The 18883-nt window shown below is 34.1% G+C and overlaps 1 protein-coding gene and 1 long non-coding RNA gene across 7 annotated transcripts in view; one reads left to right on the top strand and one right to left on the bottom strand.

Annotated features, from left to right (window-relative positions):
- The window catches only part of rtf2 (replication termination factor 2), a 63144-nt gene extending 46218 nt beyond the window's left edge, over window positions 1-16926 (bottom strand). The window contains 5 exon segments of one of the 2 annotated variants that reach the window (NM_199742.1): window positions 7625-7703; window positions 9311-9450; window positions 13436-13529; window positions 14522-14616; window positions 16765-16926. In NM_199742.1, coding sequence (NP_956036.1) covers window positions 7625-7703; window positions 9311-9450; window positions 13436-13529; window positions 14522-14616; window positions 16765-16833 — 477 coding nt within the window. In that variant the 5' untranslated portion in view covers window positions 16834-16926. 2 annotated transcript variants of the gene reach the window in all.
- LOC141386382 (uncharacterized) overlaps window positions 16423-18883 on the top strand; it is a 27407-nt gene continuing 24946 nt past the window's right edge. For 2 of the 5 annotated variants that reach the window (XR_012408293.1, XR_012408291.1), the window contains exon 1: window positions 17027-17115. This is a non-coding gene — a long non-coding RNA (uncharacterized lncRNA). Of the gene's footprint in view, window positions 16940-16996; window positions 17116-18883 lie in introns of those variants that run through there. The other 3 variants (XR_012408289.1, XR_012408292.1, XR_012408290.1) reach the window with 3 other exon arrangements.

The following is an 18883-nucleotide window of genomic DNA, read 5'->3' as shown; positions in this document are numbered from 1 at the left end:
CAGGACTGCTGCAGATAATTTTGAGCAATTTTTTAAGCGGGTTTTAAGCATCTTAACGCTCGCACCATAGTTTATCAATAAAAGTATTATCTTACTTCTCAAATCTTGGAGTGGGTTCTGCTAGTTCAGGTCCCGAGATAAGATAAGTAGTTAAAGCCAGCAGAGACCTAGAGCTCTATTTTGACGATCCATGCGCAATGTGTAAAGCACAGGGCGCAAAAGCATTAGGGGCGTGCCGTGTCAGAATCCACTTTTATTATTTTAAGGAAAGAAAAATACGCTTTGCGCCGTGGCACATGGTCTAAAAGGGTTGAGCTTATTTTCTTAATGAGTTATAGTTGTGTTTTGAGAATAAACCAATCAGAGTCTCATCTCCCATTCCCTTTAAGAGCCAGTTGTGTGGCGCCATAAGCAGATTTGCTATTTACATGACGTAAAGTTAGTGGAAGTGGAAAACTGAGCATTTCACTAGTAAGAAAACAGTAAAACAGAGCATCTGCAGCACGAGAATGAGAGATCAATTATCTACTTTCATTTTCGCTCTCGCGGATAGGGAAACCTTGTACGCACAGACATCAATTAGCCTATAAATAATAAATTTTGTTTGTTAAGTGCAAAGAATTGCTTCAAAACTGTTTTTAAATTCAGTTCTAATTTCCAGCAAACAAATAAATGAACAATAATAACGAAGTGTGTTCAAAAACCTGAGTTATATCCTAAAACACATGCTGTGCCCCATATGGTTTGAAAACTGACAGGCGGGCAAATCTAAGCTTGTTTTTAGTAAAACAAATATAAATAATCATATAATAAATAATAATGCTATTTTAACAGCTTGGCACAAAACGTCAAAATGACTCTTGCGGCGGGTGTATGATAGGGCCCCTAATGTTATGAGCACTGGGCATATTGACATGTTCAGCATATACAATAAAACAAAATGTTAACTTAGCAGGTTATTATTAAACCAAACGAATAGTGAACGAATCATAAGGACTTATTATTTATTTCTCATTACTTTAAACATTACTTGTTATTTCAAATATTAAATTATGACTAGACATTTTTACATTTATTAAATTTTTTATTTCTAATAATAACAGCTGGCAGCCTACAACCCTGCAATACACAAAAAAACATAAAAAACAAAAACAAAACAAAAAACAAAAACAAAACTAAAACAAAACACAAAGCAAAACACCCCAAAAAAACCAAACCAAACACAAAACACAAAAAAAAAAAAAATAAAAACAAAACAAAAACAAAAAAAAAAAAACAGAAACAAAACAAAAAACACAAAACAAAACAAATCAAACCAAACCAACAAAACAAAAAACGCAAAACTAAACAAAAACAAAACACCAAACCAAAACACAAAACAAAACACACCAAACAAAACAAAAAACAAAACAAATCAAACCAAACCAACAAAACAAAAAACACAAAACTAAACAAAAACAAAATACCAAACCAAACCAAACCAAAACACAAAACAAAAACAAAACACACAAAACCAAACCAAAACAAAACAAAACACACAAAACAAAAACAAACCAAAAACTAAACAAAAAGAAAATGAAACAAAAAACAAAGCATTTTGGAGCTCATATTTGGTGTATGAGCATGGAGAAATTGCAAATAGTTTATCCGAGTATAATTATAAATATATTATTTATAATATAATATAAATGATAACTTCCCTAAGCCCTAATATTTCTAGCCGGGTTTTTATAGTAATAGCATCTTACTTCAGAAAAGGTATTAAATTTCCGGCGCTCACCTATAACACTAATTAATCAAGAAAGTTAAGGACGGATGAATTGCAGAGGATAATAAAAATGTGCACTTAGTCCTGCTGCTTTATTTATAATATACATAGAGCACTTGTGGTCATTCAAAAGTGAAGGCGTAAAAATTGCATCTATGCATTCAAAGCCATTTCATTCTTTTGCACATGACAGCGGCTTCCTAATACATAATTATTAGCCCCCCTTAGAATTTTGTTATCTTTTTTAAATATTTCCCAAATGATGTTTAACAGAGCAAGGAAATTTTCACAGTATGTCTGATAATATTTTTTTCTTCTGGAGAAAGTCTTATTTGTTTTATTTCGGCTAGAATAAAAGCAGTTTTTAATTTATTAACACCATTTTAAGGACAAAATTATTAGCCTCTTTAAGCAATATATTTTTCAATAGTCTATGAAGAACTATAGTTGTACTATACTGTAACTACAGACGAATCAGCCATATCCATAACACTCTGAAGCAGAAATCTCTTGCAACGTGAACATGTCCATCAACTTCAAATTAGGTAATAAGCAAGCTAAACCCAGGCACAAAAAAGCAGTATGTGGATTCTAGCAATGCCAAACAGACAATTCCTTGATGATAAATGTTTGGCTTTGACCAGAAACAGATCCATGTAGAAAATGAATGTCAAGACATTAATATGTATTGTAAAAGCAACATCTATCAACGAACAATTCTCCAAAATTGTAGCAGTTATTTGTATAGAGTTTCATGTATAACTGACATTAGAACCAAGATCTGTTCGTTAGTTTACGTTAACTCGCATCTAAACGTACCAAATACAGCTTTTATTTTTAACGATGTTTAAGTAAAATGTTTAAATTAACATTAACAGGAAGCATTTTCACTGTGATCTGCACAATTATCATAAAGTAAACAAACGAATTAACCTTCCACTTTTCCCCTGGTTATTGATTTTCCAAGTATTCAGGATGATCATTAGCATATAGCTGTTGTAACACAAAGACAAACAGATAAGATGCAAGCAACAAAAGGCCACGACATACAAAGGGTAATGCAAGCATCGAATGTCACCATTTTACTCTGTAAATCAATTTCTAAAGCTGATATTGGCACGCCATTTTCACAATGCTGGAAACAACCCAAGTAATCCATACATACAAAGAAACAAAACAAATGTGTTCAGAAATTAAGTTATGTGTAGGGCAAAATGGAATCTGCGCGTGCAGAAATTAGCAGACTTCCACAAATTTTTAGCCCATTGATTATATTTATTTAATTGTTTAAATGTGCGTTAATTTATAATTATTCAGCTTTTAAATTAATTTCAGTAATATTATTGACTGAACTTTTTAGGGACCCCCCTAAAGGGGCTATCCCATTTAATAAATTGAAATTCAATTCAATTCAATAATATGAAAATGTTCATTTGATTTATTTATAATACAGTTTGTCAAATAATATTTCCAGTCTTTTAGTAGAAATATTATATAACAGACTTGCTCTGTTTACCGAATAAGTAGATCTAGATGGATTTGCATTGTTGAATAAAATTTGGATTTGCAACATAAAAAAAAAGCTAAAAAGCTACTATTTTTATTTCATTTATAAAGTTTTTAGTTGAGATACTCCCATAATAATTCCACATAAATCCACAGATTTGTTTTAACAAAATTCTCAGCAGAAACAGCAAAAAATATCCACAAACCATGTCTGGCCCTAGTTATGTTGAATTCCCTGACACAGGGAAAACATTAAACAAACGCACTGAAATGTATTTAATTCTACATTGTTACGACTAAAGTTTATTTATTTATTTATTTATTATTGCCAATTGCACGTCTTTTCCTTTGTCCCGCCTTCCTGTTGTTTTTCTGTTATTCCATAGGCTCCCATACCACGTGACCTTGAGTTCTGATTGGCTGCTGATCTAGGAGGCATGTATAAAAAGGATCATCTGGCAGGGCTCGGGGAGCTCATTTCCGCTGCGTTCAGTGTTTGGAGTGAAGCTCCTGAGTTTCCCTCACCCCTCCGGCCGACGACCAACAACCAATATTGTACTGATGTTGCTCATACGTTAAAATATTTTGAGAGTTTGAGCGTGTAGGGGTGGCCTGCCTTTTTATTTGATTATTTTTGACTATGTTTATGTTTAGGGAGTAAGGTAAGCTTTTTGTATTTTTCTTTAAATAGTAATAGGACATTTAGTGCATTTACTTTATAGATTCTTTTGTTTGTTATTTTGGCCTGTGGTCACCCTGAAGAGATGCGCATTTATATTAACCACATTTTTCTATAATAAATCTATTCATATATATACTCTCAACTGAGTGTCTGAGTTTGGTTGTCGACCGAAGGGAGTCTTTTTTTTTGCATTAAGTTTTTGTTTTGTTTGGAAAATCCACCACCCCAACACATTTGTTTTTCTTCGTTTATTATGCCCATGTTGTTTCCCCTAGACTTGCGGCGTGATATCCAGAAGTCTTTAATATGTGCACAAAAATACCCACAAGCACATATTTGTGGGTTCTAAAAAATGTACACCAGGGCACATTTTCCCAATGAGTCTGTGTTGCCTTTTTTGGTAATGACAGCTTCAAGACATCTTTAGTATAGAGATGCTTGATTTTTCTTAAGCAAGTTGAGAGTTTGCTTAACTGTGCGTTTCTGAATCATTGTCTTGTAGATGATTTTTATATGTGGATTGTCAGATGATATTTTCCTAGAACTTCACAAGCTTTCTAAATCAGTGGTTCCCAAAGTGGTGGACGGGACCCCCTTGGGGGTCGCAGTACAATGACAGGCGGCCGCATGGGGATTTCTAAAACTATAAACTATGAAAATATATTTAATAAACTATAAGAATGACCACATTTTAATTACAACCCACAGAATATAAAAATAGTCGGTTTAATAGTAAAACAACAACAACATGCAAATGAAAAGCCATTCAATTTTTTTGTTTGAGAATGATCTATATTTGGCGGTCTCTAAAATTAAACCAAGAATAGACTTGTGCTGAAAACATTGCGCCCACCAGTCTTTTTAGCTTAGGTTAATATTTAATTAAACAAATTAATAAATGACTATAAACATGATATGGTTGTTAGGCTGTTGCACGTTTTTTGTGTTGTCAATATGCTCCTGTTTATATAGGCCTATTGTTGTGTGCGCAATATTTGTACATTAATAACAACCTCAGAGCAATTTTGGGTTACGAGTCACTGGCATTGTTATTTTGAGGGGTTGCAGGCTACAAAGTTTGGGAATCCCTGGCCTAATGATATGCAGTATACTTTGAGCATCAGCAGGATTTTTCTTTAGCTATGGCATCTTCCATGATTCTTGTGCATACAGGACATTGTGGTTTCCTTAGAAATAGTTGTACCTGCTAATTCTAGGTCTTTTTGAAATGCTTCTCATGTAACTTTTCAGATGACTCGTTTCACTTTGAAGGACAACGGTGCCAGTGCGCTCAACACACCAGCTATTGGTGGGGTGAAGAAACAGTGATGGAGCCAATTCGGTGGATGGGGATGATTGGAAGGCCATTATTGTATAAGGGCCGATTGAGGAAACTTGGCCAGGACACTGGGATTACACTCCTACTCTAGATAAGAAGTGTCATGGGATTTTTTTATTTATTTTTTTGACCACAGAGAGTCAGAACCTCGGTTTATTATCTCATCCGAAAGATGGTGCCCACTGACAGTTTGGTGTCCCCTTCACTTTACTGCAGTATTAGGACACACACCAAATTTGAGCGCCCCCTGCTGGCAAGCAGCAACCTAGTTTTCCCATGTGGTCTCCCATCCAGGTTGACCAGGCTCAGCCCTGCACAGCCTCAGTGAGTTACCGGTCTTGGGCTGCAAGGTGATATGGCTGTGGCTACTACTATTTAAAAAATAGCTAGTAAAACATCACATACTGCCATCATGGCAAAGATTAATTAAATTAGTTATCATAAAGTAGTAAAAACTACTTTGTTTAATTACTTCAAGACAGGGGTTTTCAAACTTTTTCAGCTGAGGGCCCCTTTGTGTAGGGCGAATTCTTTCGGGGACCCCAAAAAATAAATATCACGCCACCCCCTCAAATTAACAACTGTACTTAATTTTTTTAAATTGTATTATTCAATACATTTATATTATTATATATTATTCAATAAATTTATATTATTCACTATCTGGATAAATTTTTGTAAGATGTTAGTTGAGTTGACATGGTTTCAGTGCTTCAATCTATTGATCAAATCTTGATGCGCAGTGTTTATTGTGGTCTGCTCTCACTGGATTCCATCAAGCCTTATTTTGTGTTGGAGTCATCACGTTTACACAGTTTTTTATGCCATTTTTATGCTTTTTTCTGCCTATGCACAGCTAGACTCTTCTGTATTTACCCTTACAGCTTAGAGTCTAAATGTATCTAAAGATTTAAAGCTTTGAAGTTTTAAAGAGTTATGTCATTGTCATCAGCCTGTTAACAGTTAACTGTACTGTTGTAACTAGCAATACTACAATGGAGGCTGTAGTGGTTCAGTGTGTTTTATTTTTATTCCTTTTTTTTTGTGCACATCAGAATTTACTCAAGTCGACAATCCTGACTTACACTGATAAAAAATAATTTCCTAAATGCAATCTAGAATTGGGTATTCAAGTTCAAAGAGCCACATATTTTACTTTGCTTAATTTTAGAAGCTTTGCTGACTTTAAAATGTTCATACCAGTGTGTTCTATTAATAATACTGAACATTACACTTAAATTATTTACACAAATAAATATGGGGAAAAAGTGGAAGAAGCGCTTATTCAATAAAAGTCCCCGTGCACAGAGGCGGCCCGCTGCGCTTCTTTTCCTGTTTCACGAAAGTGTCAACTGCATTTAAATGACATAAGCATAAAGCTTAATTTTTGCAGTACTTTTGAGCTCAAATTATTATAAAAAATATATTAACCTTCAGAATGATGCGGGACACAAAATTTAACCATGTGGGCCCATCGATTACCTCTTATCTAAATATTTTTGCGGCCCCCCTAGCGCCATCTGGCAGCCCCCCAGGGGGCCGCGGCCCCCAGTTTGAAAACCCCTGCTTCAAGAGTTCACACTTAGCTGACGATTGATTGTAAAGTGAATTTGGCATGCTGTTCCGGGGGAGAGCCCTGAGCTCATATGATCCTCGAGCCCGGGGCTCCCTCCTGTTTGCAGGGTAAAAGGGGAGTTTAAGCTCAGGTAGGTTTCGAGAACCCCCTCTCCCCTTATTTAGGGCTATTGACAAATTAGAAATGGCTATATAGATATACTGCTGCTTAAGAGCTCGCCTTTAATGCCAATTTAGATTGATCAATTCACTTATGTCGCATGTCTTTGGATTGTGGGAGGAAACCGTAGGACCCAGGGGAAACCCACGTAAGCATGGGGAGAACATGCAAACTTTGTACAGAAACGCCAACCCGCCTGTTAAGGACCTGAAGTAGTGATGTTCTTGCTGTGAGGCAACAGTGCAAGCCACTGGGTCGCCGTGCCGCTCTTTAAAGGGAAAGGTGGAGGAGTATGAGGTGGAAGGGGGCGAAGACAACTGAAGTAAGAAACTCTGGTTATTTATAGTGAGTTGGGAATCATCTGATTGGTGAATCATGTGTTAGCTAATGCGAGACCAGCCGTGATCAATCATAAGCACGTGATCCCCTCGAAACTAGATTTAAAATATTTCCCAAGTGAAGTTCATTTTTAAAGAATTCAAATTTCACAGAAGAGCTAATCATTTTGATTTTAACTGCAAAATCACTGATAAACATGTTGTGTTCAATACTTTTTTTCCCTTGCTGTATTCAAAAACATCGCGTTTCACCCACCTTATGGCAGATCACAGTCTTGACCTCTCTTAGCGCTCTTTCTGAGAAAACACACCCACAGGTTTGCAAGAAGAAAAACCTCAAAGACAAAAGACAAAAGCACTGAGGTTAAAACCCACAAAAAACAGGAAGATGTTAAGAGCAGGTTTCATTTTAGGGGGAAACATGCTGAACATGGAAGAACTAACACATATTTTCCCCTATAGTTAAAATCGAAACTTAAAAGAACATCCATCCATCCATCTATCCATCCATATATCCATCTATCTATCTATCTATCTATCTATCTATCTATCTATCTATCTATCTATCTATCTATCTATCTATCTATCTATCTATCTATCTATCTATCTATCTATCTATCTATCTATCTATCTATCTATCTATCTATCTATCTATCTATCTATCTATCTATCTATCTATCCATCCATATATCTATCTATCTATCTATCTATCCATCCATATATATATATATATATATGTATGTATGTATGCATGTATGTATGTATGTATGTGTGTGTGTGTGTGTGTGTGTGTGTGTGTGTGTGTGTGTGTGTGTGTGTGTGTGTGTGTGTGTGTGTGTGTCTGTGTGTGTGTGTCTGTGTGTGTGTGTGTGTAGAATTTTAACATTAAAATATAAGAAAAATATGAAGCGCTATGAATACTTTCCGGATGCACTGTATATAAACCATGAGAAGTTGTACTCTTTTATTTTTCTCTACTGTCTAATAGTAATAGTACTATATAGTATAGTACAAATAGCAGTATAAAACAGCCACTTAAGTTACATAGTAGGAATGTTAAAGTAAGATAAAGTAACATTATGAAAAATATCAAAACAATTAATTTATTGCTTTTATAACACAACACAAATTGGTGTATGAAGTATGTTACATATTATATTACCAGTAAACACCTTGCTGTCGAGACTGCTTTCAATGCCAGTGTTATAAATTTTTTGAATTTGGTTTATTTTTATATTTTCATTTCTATTCATTCATTCATTTATTTTCTTGTCGGCTTAGTCCCTTTATTAATCCAGGGTCGCCACAGCGAAATGAACCGCCAACTTATCCAGCAAGTTTTTACGCAGCAGATGCCCTTCCAGCCGCAACCCATCTCTGGGAAACATCCACACACACATTCACACACACACACTCATACACTATGGACAATTTATCCTACCCAATTCACCTGTACCGCATGTCTTTGGACTGTGGGGGAAACCGGAGCACCCGGAGGAAACCCACGCGAAGGCAGGGAGAACATGCAAACTCCACACAGAAACGCCAGCTGAACCGAGGTTCGAACCAGCGACCTTCTTGTTGTGAGGCGACAGCACTACCTACTGCGCCACTGCCTCACCATTTACATTTCTATGTAAATTATATATATATTATTTATATGCTGTTTTTACAGTGTCTATAAAGTGGAAACTATTATTTAAAAAAAATACATTACATTTTTATTTTTCAGTTAACATTTAATTTAAGTAAGACTATTTTTTTTTTACCTATAACATTTATTTATTCTCATTATTTATGGCAACAGTCAGGTATTATTTCAATACTGAAGTGTTTAATTAGTAGTTTTCTGTCATCCTAGTTGAACTGCACTGTGATAATTAAACTATAAGTTAAACAAGCCATATTTTATCTGGGTAATAATCTATGCTCGTGGCCTTACTTGTGTTTTCCACTCATCTCCAATCCCACAACAGGACAGATGAACATGGCGAGGTGCATGTCTTCATAACAGTCTCCTTTAATATTTCTCCTTTCACCTTCCCATGCTGGATTGTCAGTCAGATTCAGCTCCTTCACATCCTGTCCAACACACAAGGGTCACTACATTGTACTAAAAACTGCATTTCATAACTTGAAATATTGTAAATATCAGCTCAAATTAAATAACATTAAAAATATATACTATTTTATAAAAAAAATATATATATACTAATATATAACTATTAGTAAAAACCATACATCTAAAATCATTACATTAAATATATTTACTGAAAAAAACATGCACAATTCTTCTTCTTCTTCTTCTTCTTCTTCTTCTTCTTCTTATTATTATTATTATTATCTAGTTGCCATGACAACATTTCTTATTCAAAACTAGATTTGATGCACTTAATTTAATCCTAATCTAACAAAAACATTAAAAATATGAATAAATAATAATAATAAAAATATGCATTAAAAACATAAATGACGTGAAAAAAACATTAAAAAACATTATAATTAAAATCACAATCAGAAAGTACAGAAATTCAAATGAAAAAAAAATTAAATAATTTTGTGCATTATTTTCATTTACTTCATATTTTTTCTGCTTAGATCTGACTACTACATAAACCAACACAATCACAAACAGAACTAAAAATGTCAAAATAAAAATAATTAAAATAACTAAAAGATTTTAAGGACCTTTTTATCCAAGTAAAGAATATTTCATCAACAATTTAAAAACACCCATACACTCATTTACACACATAAACCATGACCTTCTTGCCGTGAGGCGACAGCGATACCCACTGTGCCACCACGGCGCAAATAATATAATTAAAAATAAAATAATATAAAAAAAAATATATAATATAATACAAAATTATATATTTATATATATATATATATATATATATATATATATATATATATATATATATATATATATATATATATATAATAAAATAATACAAAATAACAAAATATTCTAATATAATATAATATAAAAAATATAATATAATATAAAATGACAAAATATAATATAATATAAAATAAAATAATGTAATATAAAATAAAATAATATAAAATAACAAAATATTCAAATATAATATAATACAATATAATATAATATGACATAAAATAATATAATATAATGTAATATAAAATAATATAATATAAAATAATTTAATATAAAATAAAATACAATATAATATAAAATAATTTAATAATGAATAATATAATATAAAATAATATAATACATAAACAAAAAAATACTTAATTAATTTGACCTTTTTTCATTTCTTTTTCAATAATTTTGCTCTTTAACAGTAGAATTTGAAATATATTGGCTCTTCTGATTCTTTTTCTCATGCACTGTGACTCTGTGGTTAGCACTGTCATCTCACAAAAAAAAACACTGGTTACAGTTTGGCATTTCCCCGTGTTCGCATGGATTACCTCTGGGTGCACTAGTTTTCCTACAGACTAAATGTGAATTGCCAGTTCATTCCACTGTGGCGACCTCTGAAATAGAGACTAAGCCAAAGGAAAATTAATAAGTGAGTGGTTCTGCTCATATAGTGATTATGATGAGTATTTTGTTTTGACAATTTGAGATTCCAGATTTGATGAAATAGTTTTCCATTAAACTGATCAAAATGCATACACTTTTGTTTAAAATAAGAATAAATACCTACCAATGGGAGTGCTTCAAATGTTAAAGTAATTTTCATAGTTATTGCGACATGTATATAATAGTTTTAAGCATAAAATCACAAAATATTGATAAAATATATTTTTTATTTAGAGTACTATGGGTAACAAAACAAACATCTATTGCAGATCATGCGACATTTAAAGCCATGACTACAAATACACGCATTTCTGCTCTGATTTAGGACCAATTTAAAGCCTTCAAATGTGGAACATCAAACCAAGGCTTTATAAGATCTTTCAAAAATCCTATTTGGCGGCACAGTGGCAGAATGGTTAGCACCGTCACCTCACAGCAGGACAGTTGATGTTTCTGTGTGGAGTTTGCATGTTCTCCCTGTGTTGGCATGGGTTTCCTCCAGGTCCTCCAGGTTTCCCCCAAAAACATTTGGTATAGACGTTTTTCTTATGCTATGTTCACACCAGACGCGGATTGCGTGTCAAGATTTACATGTTAAGTCAATGCAAACGCGCGAATAGACATCCTAATACGTGCGAATGGCCGCGTTACCCAATCAGGAGCTTGCTCTTGTGGGGGGCGTGATGGTGACGAAGGGCCTGTTGTTGGTGTCCCCGGGAAAATCCTTCAGCCGACACCGACAACTGTTCATCAAACTGGGCTTGGGTCAGTCAGAATCACTGCTGAAAGCCTCCATCAACCAGGTTAGGTTTCTAGATGAGTTTATGAACTCATAGAGCTGGATGCACCTCTGAAAGGATCTAGTTGACTCGGACACGGCCCTAAACGTATCAACGCTATTTTTCAGCCTTCATAAAGCACATAAACACTGGTATTTTTAAAATAAAATCCATGTTACCCATTTAGCAACAAAGCTAGAGTCACCGGGCAGACAGAAGCCCTGGCCATAACACAAGTCCGGGTCTTTTTTTAAGCTTTGGATAAAAGCGTCTGCTAAATGACTAAATGTAAATGTAAATGTAAAGCGAATTTGATGCGTGAATGAAGCGGATTTGATGCGCGAACGAAGCAGGGTTTGACGAGCGAATGAAGCGAGTAAACTCAAATGTTCACGCAGCTATTTAAGCGCGAATAGCACGATTTATTCGCACGTTTCGCATCTGTTGTGAGCACAGCAACGCAAAATTACCCATTATGCTTTGAGTGATTGCGCAAGGAGAATGTAACGAACATCCAGTCGGCAGCTGATGCTTATAAACTGTCACATTTGGACAGCTTTGAAATGATCGTTTTAATCTATTTTACCTGCTTTTACCATCTTTGAACTAATACTGTTTTTGTCAGTCAGTCCAAGAGGAAATGGAATGAACATAGTGTATGAGTGTGTGTGGATGAGTGTGTATGGTTGATTCCCAGTACTGGGTTGCAGCTGGAGGGGCATACGCTGAGTAAAACATATGCTGGATAAGTTAACGGTTTATACTGCTGTGGCGACCACTGTTAAATCAGGGACTGAGCCGAAGGAAAATGAATGAATGAAAAAAACCTCTCACACACAGACGCACACACATTTGCACAGTTCATAAATGAGCAATATCACATGAGTAGCAGTGCGATATGGCTGTATATCGGTACTGGTGGGAGTGCCTTAGTGCCCCACTGCTACGAGTGTGATATTGCGTTTATACAACAGTTTAACGGCATAATTGTGTATATAAAAACAAAATCAAACATGGAGAGTCTCAAAAACCCTTTTGTATGAGGAACTAAGTTCTTCCGGATTCAAATCATAGGCTGCGTCCGAAACCGCCTACTACTCAGTAGGTACTGCATTTGAATTTAAACGTATTACTCGGCTGTTAGAAAAGTACGTTCTATACAGTATGAATTTGAAAAGTATGAATGGAATTCGGACGTACTACATCCGCCATTTTGTCATGGTCACGTGACCTACCTGTGTCAGTTGCGTCGCTTTACTTCCATTCATGAATTCTCTCGCGGGGCATCATGGGATAGTGTAGCATGCATGGGATGCGCACTCCGGAATCTCGCTGGAAGTAGTAAGTCATCCGGGTACTTCTCGCATACTGATTTTCGAATTCTATGAATTCGGACATACTACTCGGCTTGCATACTGATTTTGGCGTACTATATAGTATGGAAGTATGCGGTTTCGGACGCACCCATAAGCTGACAGTTTAACAGTTGAGCGTGCATCTTTTAAACTTTGATCTGTAGTGTCTGCTTTTTGCTGGCTGTATGTGGGCGGAGTAATACACATAGGGTAAAGAGGCGGTAGGAGTTCTGATACTGCAGAATATCGCACGGCTATCAGCCAATCAGATTTGAGAACCAGACAGAACTGTTGTATAAAGAGGCAAATCACTCGAGGAAAAGCTTATTTCTCACTGTCATTTAGATAATGACAATTTGTAAGCATTTACTGACCTTGAGGCTACGAATGTGAGCCACAACCTCTGTGTTCGGCCTCTCTGCTGATTTATCCAACAAGTACTCAATGATGGCATCTTTATTATACAGTCTGGGGAAAGAAAAAATACACATTTTTAAAGCAATTGCCTACCATTTAAAAATATTTATACTTTGCAATATATTTATCCAACAAAGTCGCCATTTCTGCAGATGCCCATTAAGTGATTAAGTAGTATTACAGGCTTTTTACATTCTGCACATACTGAGGTGTCATAAGTAAATCGGCAAAATGAATTTAAATATGGTAAATTATGCCAACCAGAGCTGCATTCTTATTGGTCAATCATTTAAACAAAATATTCAAATTCTATTGAAACCTGTGGAGCTTTCCGTGAGGATCCATCCATGGCTTCAGCTGTGGTTACGCGGATCTTATTTCAGATACCACAGTTAAACAATGGTTGGTTATGCAAGAACAATAGCATGCGATTATAAAAGAGATGAAGTAAGGTAGTAAGCCATTAGCATTTAAAATTAATCCCAAACAGGTGATCAGACGTGTGAAGGGTGTGAAGTAAAGGTCATGTTTCAGCCTAAAGGGTTTTAATATGTGCAAATGACCATGTGATTATGTGGGTCAGAGATGAGCCATTTAGGCCCTTAAAAAGGATTTTCAATTTATACACATATAAAACATTTAACAGCAAGTACAATACCATACTTTAATGTGAAAATAAATGATCAGAATAGTAATGTTTCAAACGGTTATGAGCTAGTGGGCATTCAGGGCTCTGCTCTTAAATGGTTTAGATCTTATTTGTCAGACAGAAGCTTTTGTGTTAACGTGGGTCAGACCTTTTCATCCTCCAGAACCCTGACATGTGGAGTTCCGCAAGGGTCTATACTTGGACCTATTTTATTTTCTTTATTTATTTATTTTACCTTTAGGATCTATTTTTCGTAAATATGTGGTGGCTTTTCATTTTTATGCTGACGACACTCAGATTTAAGCCCTTTTTAAATACATGTGACAACATTTACTGATCTAGCTTACAGTTTGACATATAAAGTATGTAATTATTACAATATATAATTATTTACCTGCCCAGCTCACAAGCGACTATGGGCCGCTTTAGCTTCTCCTGGCTCAAAGCACAGTATTTCCATTTGGCAGCGAGTTCTGCATTTTTATCAACCTGCAAAAAACAAATAGACCTGTCACAATAACTATTTTTTGTTGTATTAGATATTGCACCAAAATATATTGGGGTAAACAATATTATTGTCATTTTAGGACAATTTTATGTCACTATCACTGTCATTTTCTGTTATTTAATGTCAGAATGACAATACAATACGATATCATCACAAAGAAGACCACATAATATTTTATTCTTAAGAATATTTAATTTAATTAGAGTCATTTTATAAATTTAATAATTTGGTATTTGAAGCATAACGTGAAAACATATATCCCAAATAAATAACAATACTTGTTAACAAAAAGTACGAGGTATAAAGTAACAGAGGCTGTGATGTCTGCTACCAGATTTATTTTCAGCTGTCAAATACCCACATTAAAAAATATACTATAGTCATTGATAGTAAATACTTTAGTGTTTTTAACCATACTGACACCTGCAAGAGATACAGATGTTGTGCAATCAGCTAAAATGTTGTTGGAATTTTTTTTTTTAAGTATGGGTGATATATAATCCATCACCAAAAATTACTGAGGTCATGTCAATGTGTTGTGTGCTAAGATGTTATACTGATCACTGTGACAGGCACAGGCCTAAAAACAAGCTCTTGTTTATCATCTATAATTATAACCATAACACTGGTGGTGGATGTGGAGATTCCCACCCACATCTGTAAAGCGCTTTGAGCACCCAGAAAGCATTATAAAAATAGAAGGAATATTCAAAATAATATAACAGCATTAGGTATTAAAAATTTATGATTTATGAGGCAAGTAAGATTTACTAATATTTAATGGCATAACTAATAACAATAATGTGGAAATACACATTTTAAACTTTTAAATAAAAAAACATCGGCACAGATGCAAGAAACTGCGAAATAGTTTCACAAACAGGGCTTAGCCAAGACTAGGTCTTTGTTAAGTTAGCATATTTAAACCTAATATAACATTGTTTTTAAAAACACACACCTTACTGGTGTGCATCTGGAGACACACTGACATATTTTAAGATATCTAAACAGCAAGTTATTACACCTCAAACATGCAATAAAATCTAAGACTAACCATGTAGTACCTAACTTATAGTACCTAACTTATTATTAAACACTTTTTAGACTCAGATATAAAAATTTTAATGATAAAATTTCATTGTATTAAAATAACACTGTCTAATATTTTTATTTAGTTTAACTTGATCTACTAAGATCTAACTATGACATGGTGAGGTGAAGTTGGATTTATATTTGCATATTTGGACAGTCTCCTTAAATAATAATAATAATAATATATTAATATAATATTTCAGAAAACTATTATTTGAAAAATCTAAATAAGGAAATCATATTAGCAGCCAATGACTATCAAAGTACAGCATTGTTCACAGTCAATTAAAAAGTGTTAACGTTGTTTTGAAGTCATTACATGCGGTTTCAGACCAAATATTCAAAGTAGCATGGTAAACAATATAAGGACCCTTAAAATGAACGAATATGCGAATATAAAACTTCACTCCAATTTATGACATAAGCTATCAAAATAGCAAACAATACAAAAAAAAAAAAAAAAACCTAATTAAAAATGCTCAAAAAAAATTATAATTGTATCCAGTGATCTCAAAACACATACATCCAGGATTCTACATATTCAACTAAAATAATGAAAATATTTTTTTAAAAATAATTTTTATTTTAAACATTTTTATAGTAAGTATACTACAAAACATATTATTTCTGTGAATATTTGTGTGTGTGTGTGTGTGTGTGTGTGTGAGTAACCACTGGAATTATGGGTATGAATCACTCTTGGATTTATTTTTATATCCATTAAGCATTATAATCAAGTAACGTTAGTTTATTAAATGGTAAATAAAAATAATCGTAACACAAATATAATTATAACAATTCATTTACATCACAGTGCTATGGAAAATGCCATGGTATTTCAACGTAAAAATTATAATACATATCTAACGTTAACGGTACCAGAAAAAAATAAGTCAATCGTCGTTTAATTCAACTCAACAGCAGCTTAAGAAAATAAAAACGATAACTTACATACATATCACGAGTGCTACTATGCTACATGCTAATTTATTGATGATTGGCGTCAAATAAACAAACGTTTTACTTAAACTCTTTACCTTTTCGACCTTTTTCGGTCCCTTGACTAGTTCGTGTCTTTTAGGAATGGTTCCTCCGTCGCATCCCATGCTGGAAAATAAGAATTAAGCGGTTTTACTGACAGAACTGACTGACGGCTGATGCTAAAGGATAAAAGTGTAAACAACCGAGGAGATACAGTGAAGAGCGTCAGAGGTGAGTTCGGGTTTATTTATTTTTTTATACCGCCGCTTATTGAGCGCTTTAAATATTACACTGTAAAATAACAAATATAAACACACAACCACAAGATGGCGGTCTATACTCAGTGTTCGTTTTACGCGGCGAGTTCAACTCTTATGGCGGGGATCCTTATGACGGAAGTGATGAAGGTCTTTATAAACGTATAAAATTACTACATTTAGAGCTAAAGAAATAAATACTATTAGCATTTTTTAATAACAGAGTTATTCAGTGCAACAATATTGAGTGAAAACGAAAGGGAATCAAAACAACAAGAACAACAAAATGTAAATAATAAAGGTAGTTTTGGATGTTGGGTTAGCAGTAGGGTAACTTAGATTTGAACATTTCCTGTTTTTTTCTGAACAAACTGAAAAATCCAGCTTAAACCCGCCTAGGCTGGTTGGCTGTTTTTAGCTGGTCAACAGGGCTGGTTTTAGAGGGGTTTTGGCCATTTCCAGGCTGGTCATCATCAGGCTGGAAAATGACAAGCTAAATCCAGCTAACACCAGCTTGACCAGCCTGGTTTAAGCTCGACATAGCTGGTTTTGGCTGGGCTCCCAGCCTGGCTTGGCTGGTCAAGCTGGTTTTTGCTGGCCATCTCCCAGACTGACCAGCCAAGACCAGGCTGGAAATGGCTGGAAACCAGCCTGGAAGTGGCCAAAGCCCCTCTAAAACCAGCCTGGTCGACCAGCTAAAACCAGCCAACCAGCATAGGCTGGTTTAAGCAGTTTTTTCAGTAGGAAACAAATAAATAATAATGTCTGTCATCTATTTTAGCATGATTTATAGAAAATGTTGACTGAAATGTCATTGAGTTTATAGGTGGGGATACTTATGACGGAAGTGATGGTCGATGTCTTTATAAGCGGCTAAATTAGTACATTTGGAGCTAATAGCATTTTAATTCAGTGTTATTCAGTGCAACAATACTAAGAGAAAACGAAAGAGAGCTTTGAAACAATACAAGTTAAATTGGGCTAAGGTAGTTTTGTATGTTGGGTTAGGGTTAGGGATTTGTAGGTATATTATAATATATCCTTTTTTCTAGACAGACAGATAAATAAATAAATAAATAATCACTGTCATCCATTTTAACATGATTTATAAAAAATTTCTACTGAAATGTCATTACGTTTATAACACAAAAGACTTGAATATTCTATAGCCTACCAAAATTCTTGCCAAGTGTATAAGAATCAAGGGTTATTAAATCTAAGCATACAATTAAGTCTACCCTTTTTTCATAGGCATATGAGTCTATATAATTAACAGGTCATAATGCAGTTAAAATGTATATATGTTATGAACAATTCCATATGTGACATTTGCAGTAAATCTAAGCATCTCAAAATATAAATACACAGAGAAAGTATACATTAATGTTTTATTAAAACATCTGTTTATTTCCAAAACAACTAACCATAGAGTTATAAGATAAAAAAAATATTTGTATATTTTAAATGAGGAAAATAAACATGGATTATGGATGTGACCAAAACAGTTTGCAAGTTTTCAGGATACAACATGCTTTGTAGAATTTCTGTGAATTAATCTGCACAACCCAAAATAAATATTGCTAATCAAAAGGATAAAAGTCTCAGTATAGAACAAAAGTTATTGATATAATTTTATTTTGCATTTGTGAGGAAAAAGCTTCATTATGGATGTGACAGATGTGAAATTGGCACTTGTGTGACTTTAGTAAATCAAATATAATTGTTTAAAAACACTGACAAAGACATTTGAGTATTGTGGCAGTACTGTAAAATGCTAGCACAAAAGAACTCACAAGAGGTTTCGCCATTTTTGTGAAAATTTTATGTTTTTCATGGCAAGGTTGACATTTGCAGGGAATTGCTTTTACACTAAATAACAAAAAAATTCTTTGTTTGTTTGTTTGTTTGTTTGCTTGCT

The sequence above is a fragment of the Danio rerio genome, chromosome 6 (genome assembly GCF_049306965.1).
Source record: "Danio rerio strain Tuebingen ecotype United States chromosome 6, GRCz12tu, whole genome shotgun sequence".
Taxonomy (NCBI): domain Eukaryota; kingdom Metazoa; phylum Chordata; class Actinopteri; order Cypriniformes; family Danionidae; genus Danio; species Danio rerio.
Note: the sequence above shows the minus strand (reverse complement) of the source record. Positions and strands in the feature narration are given on the sequence as shown.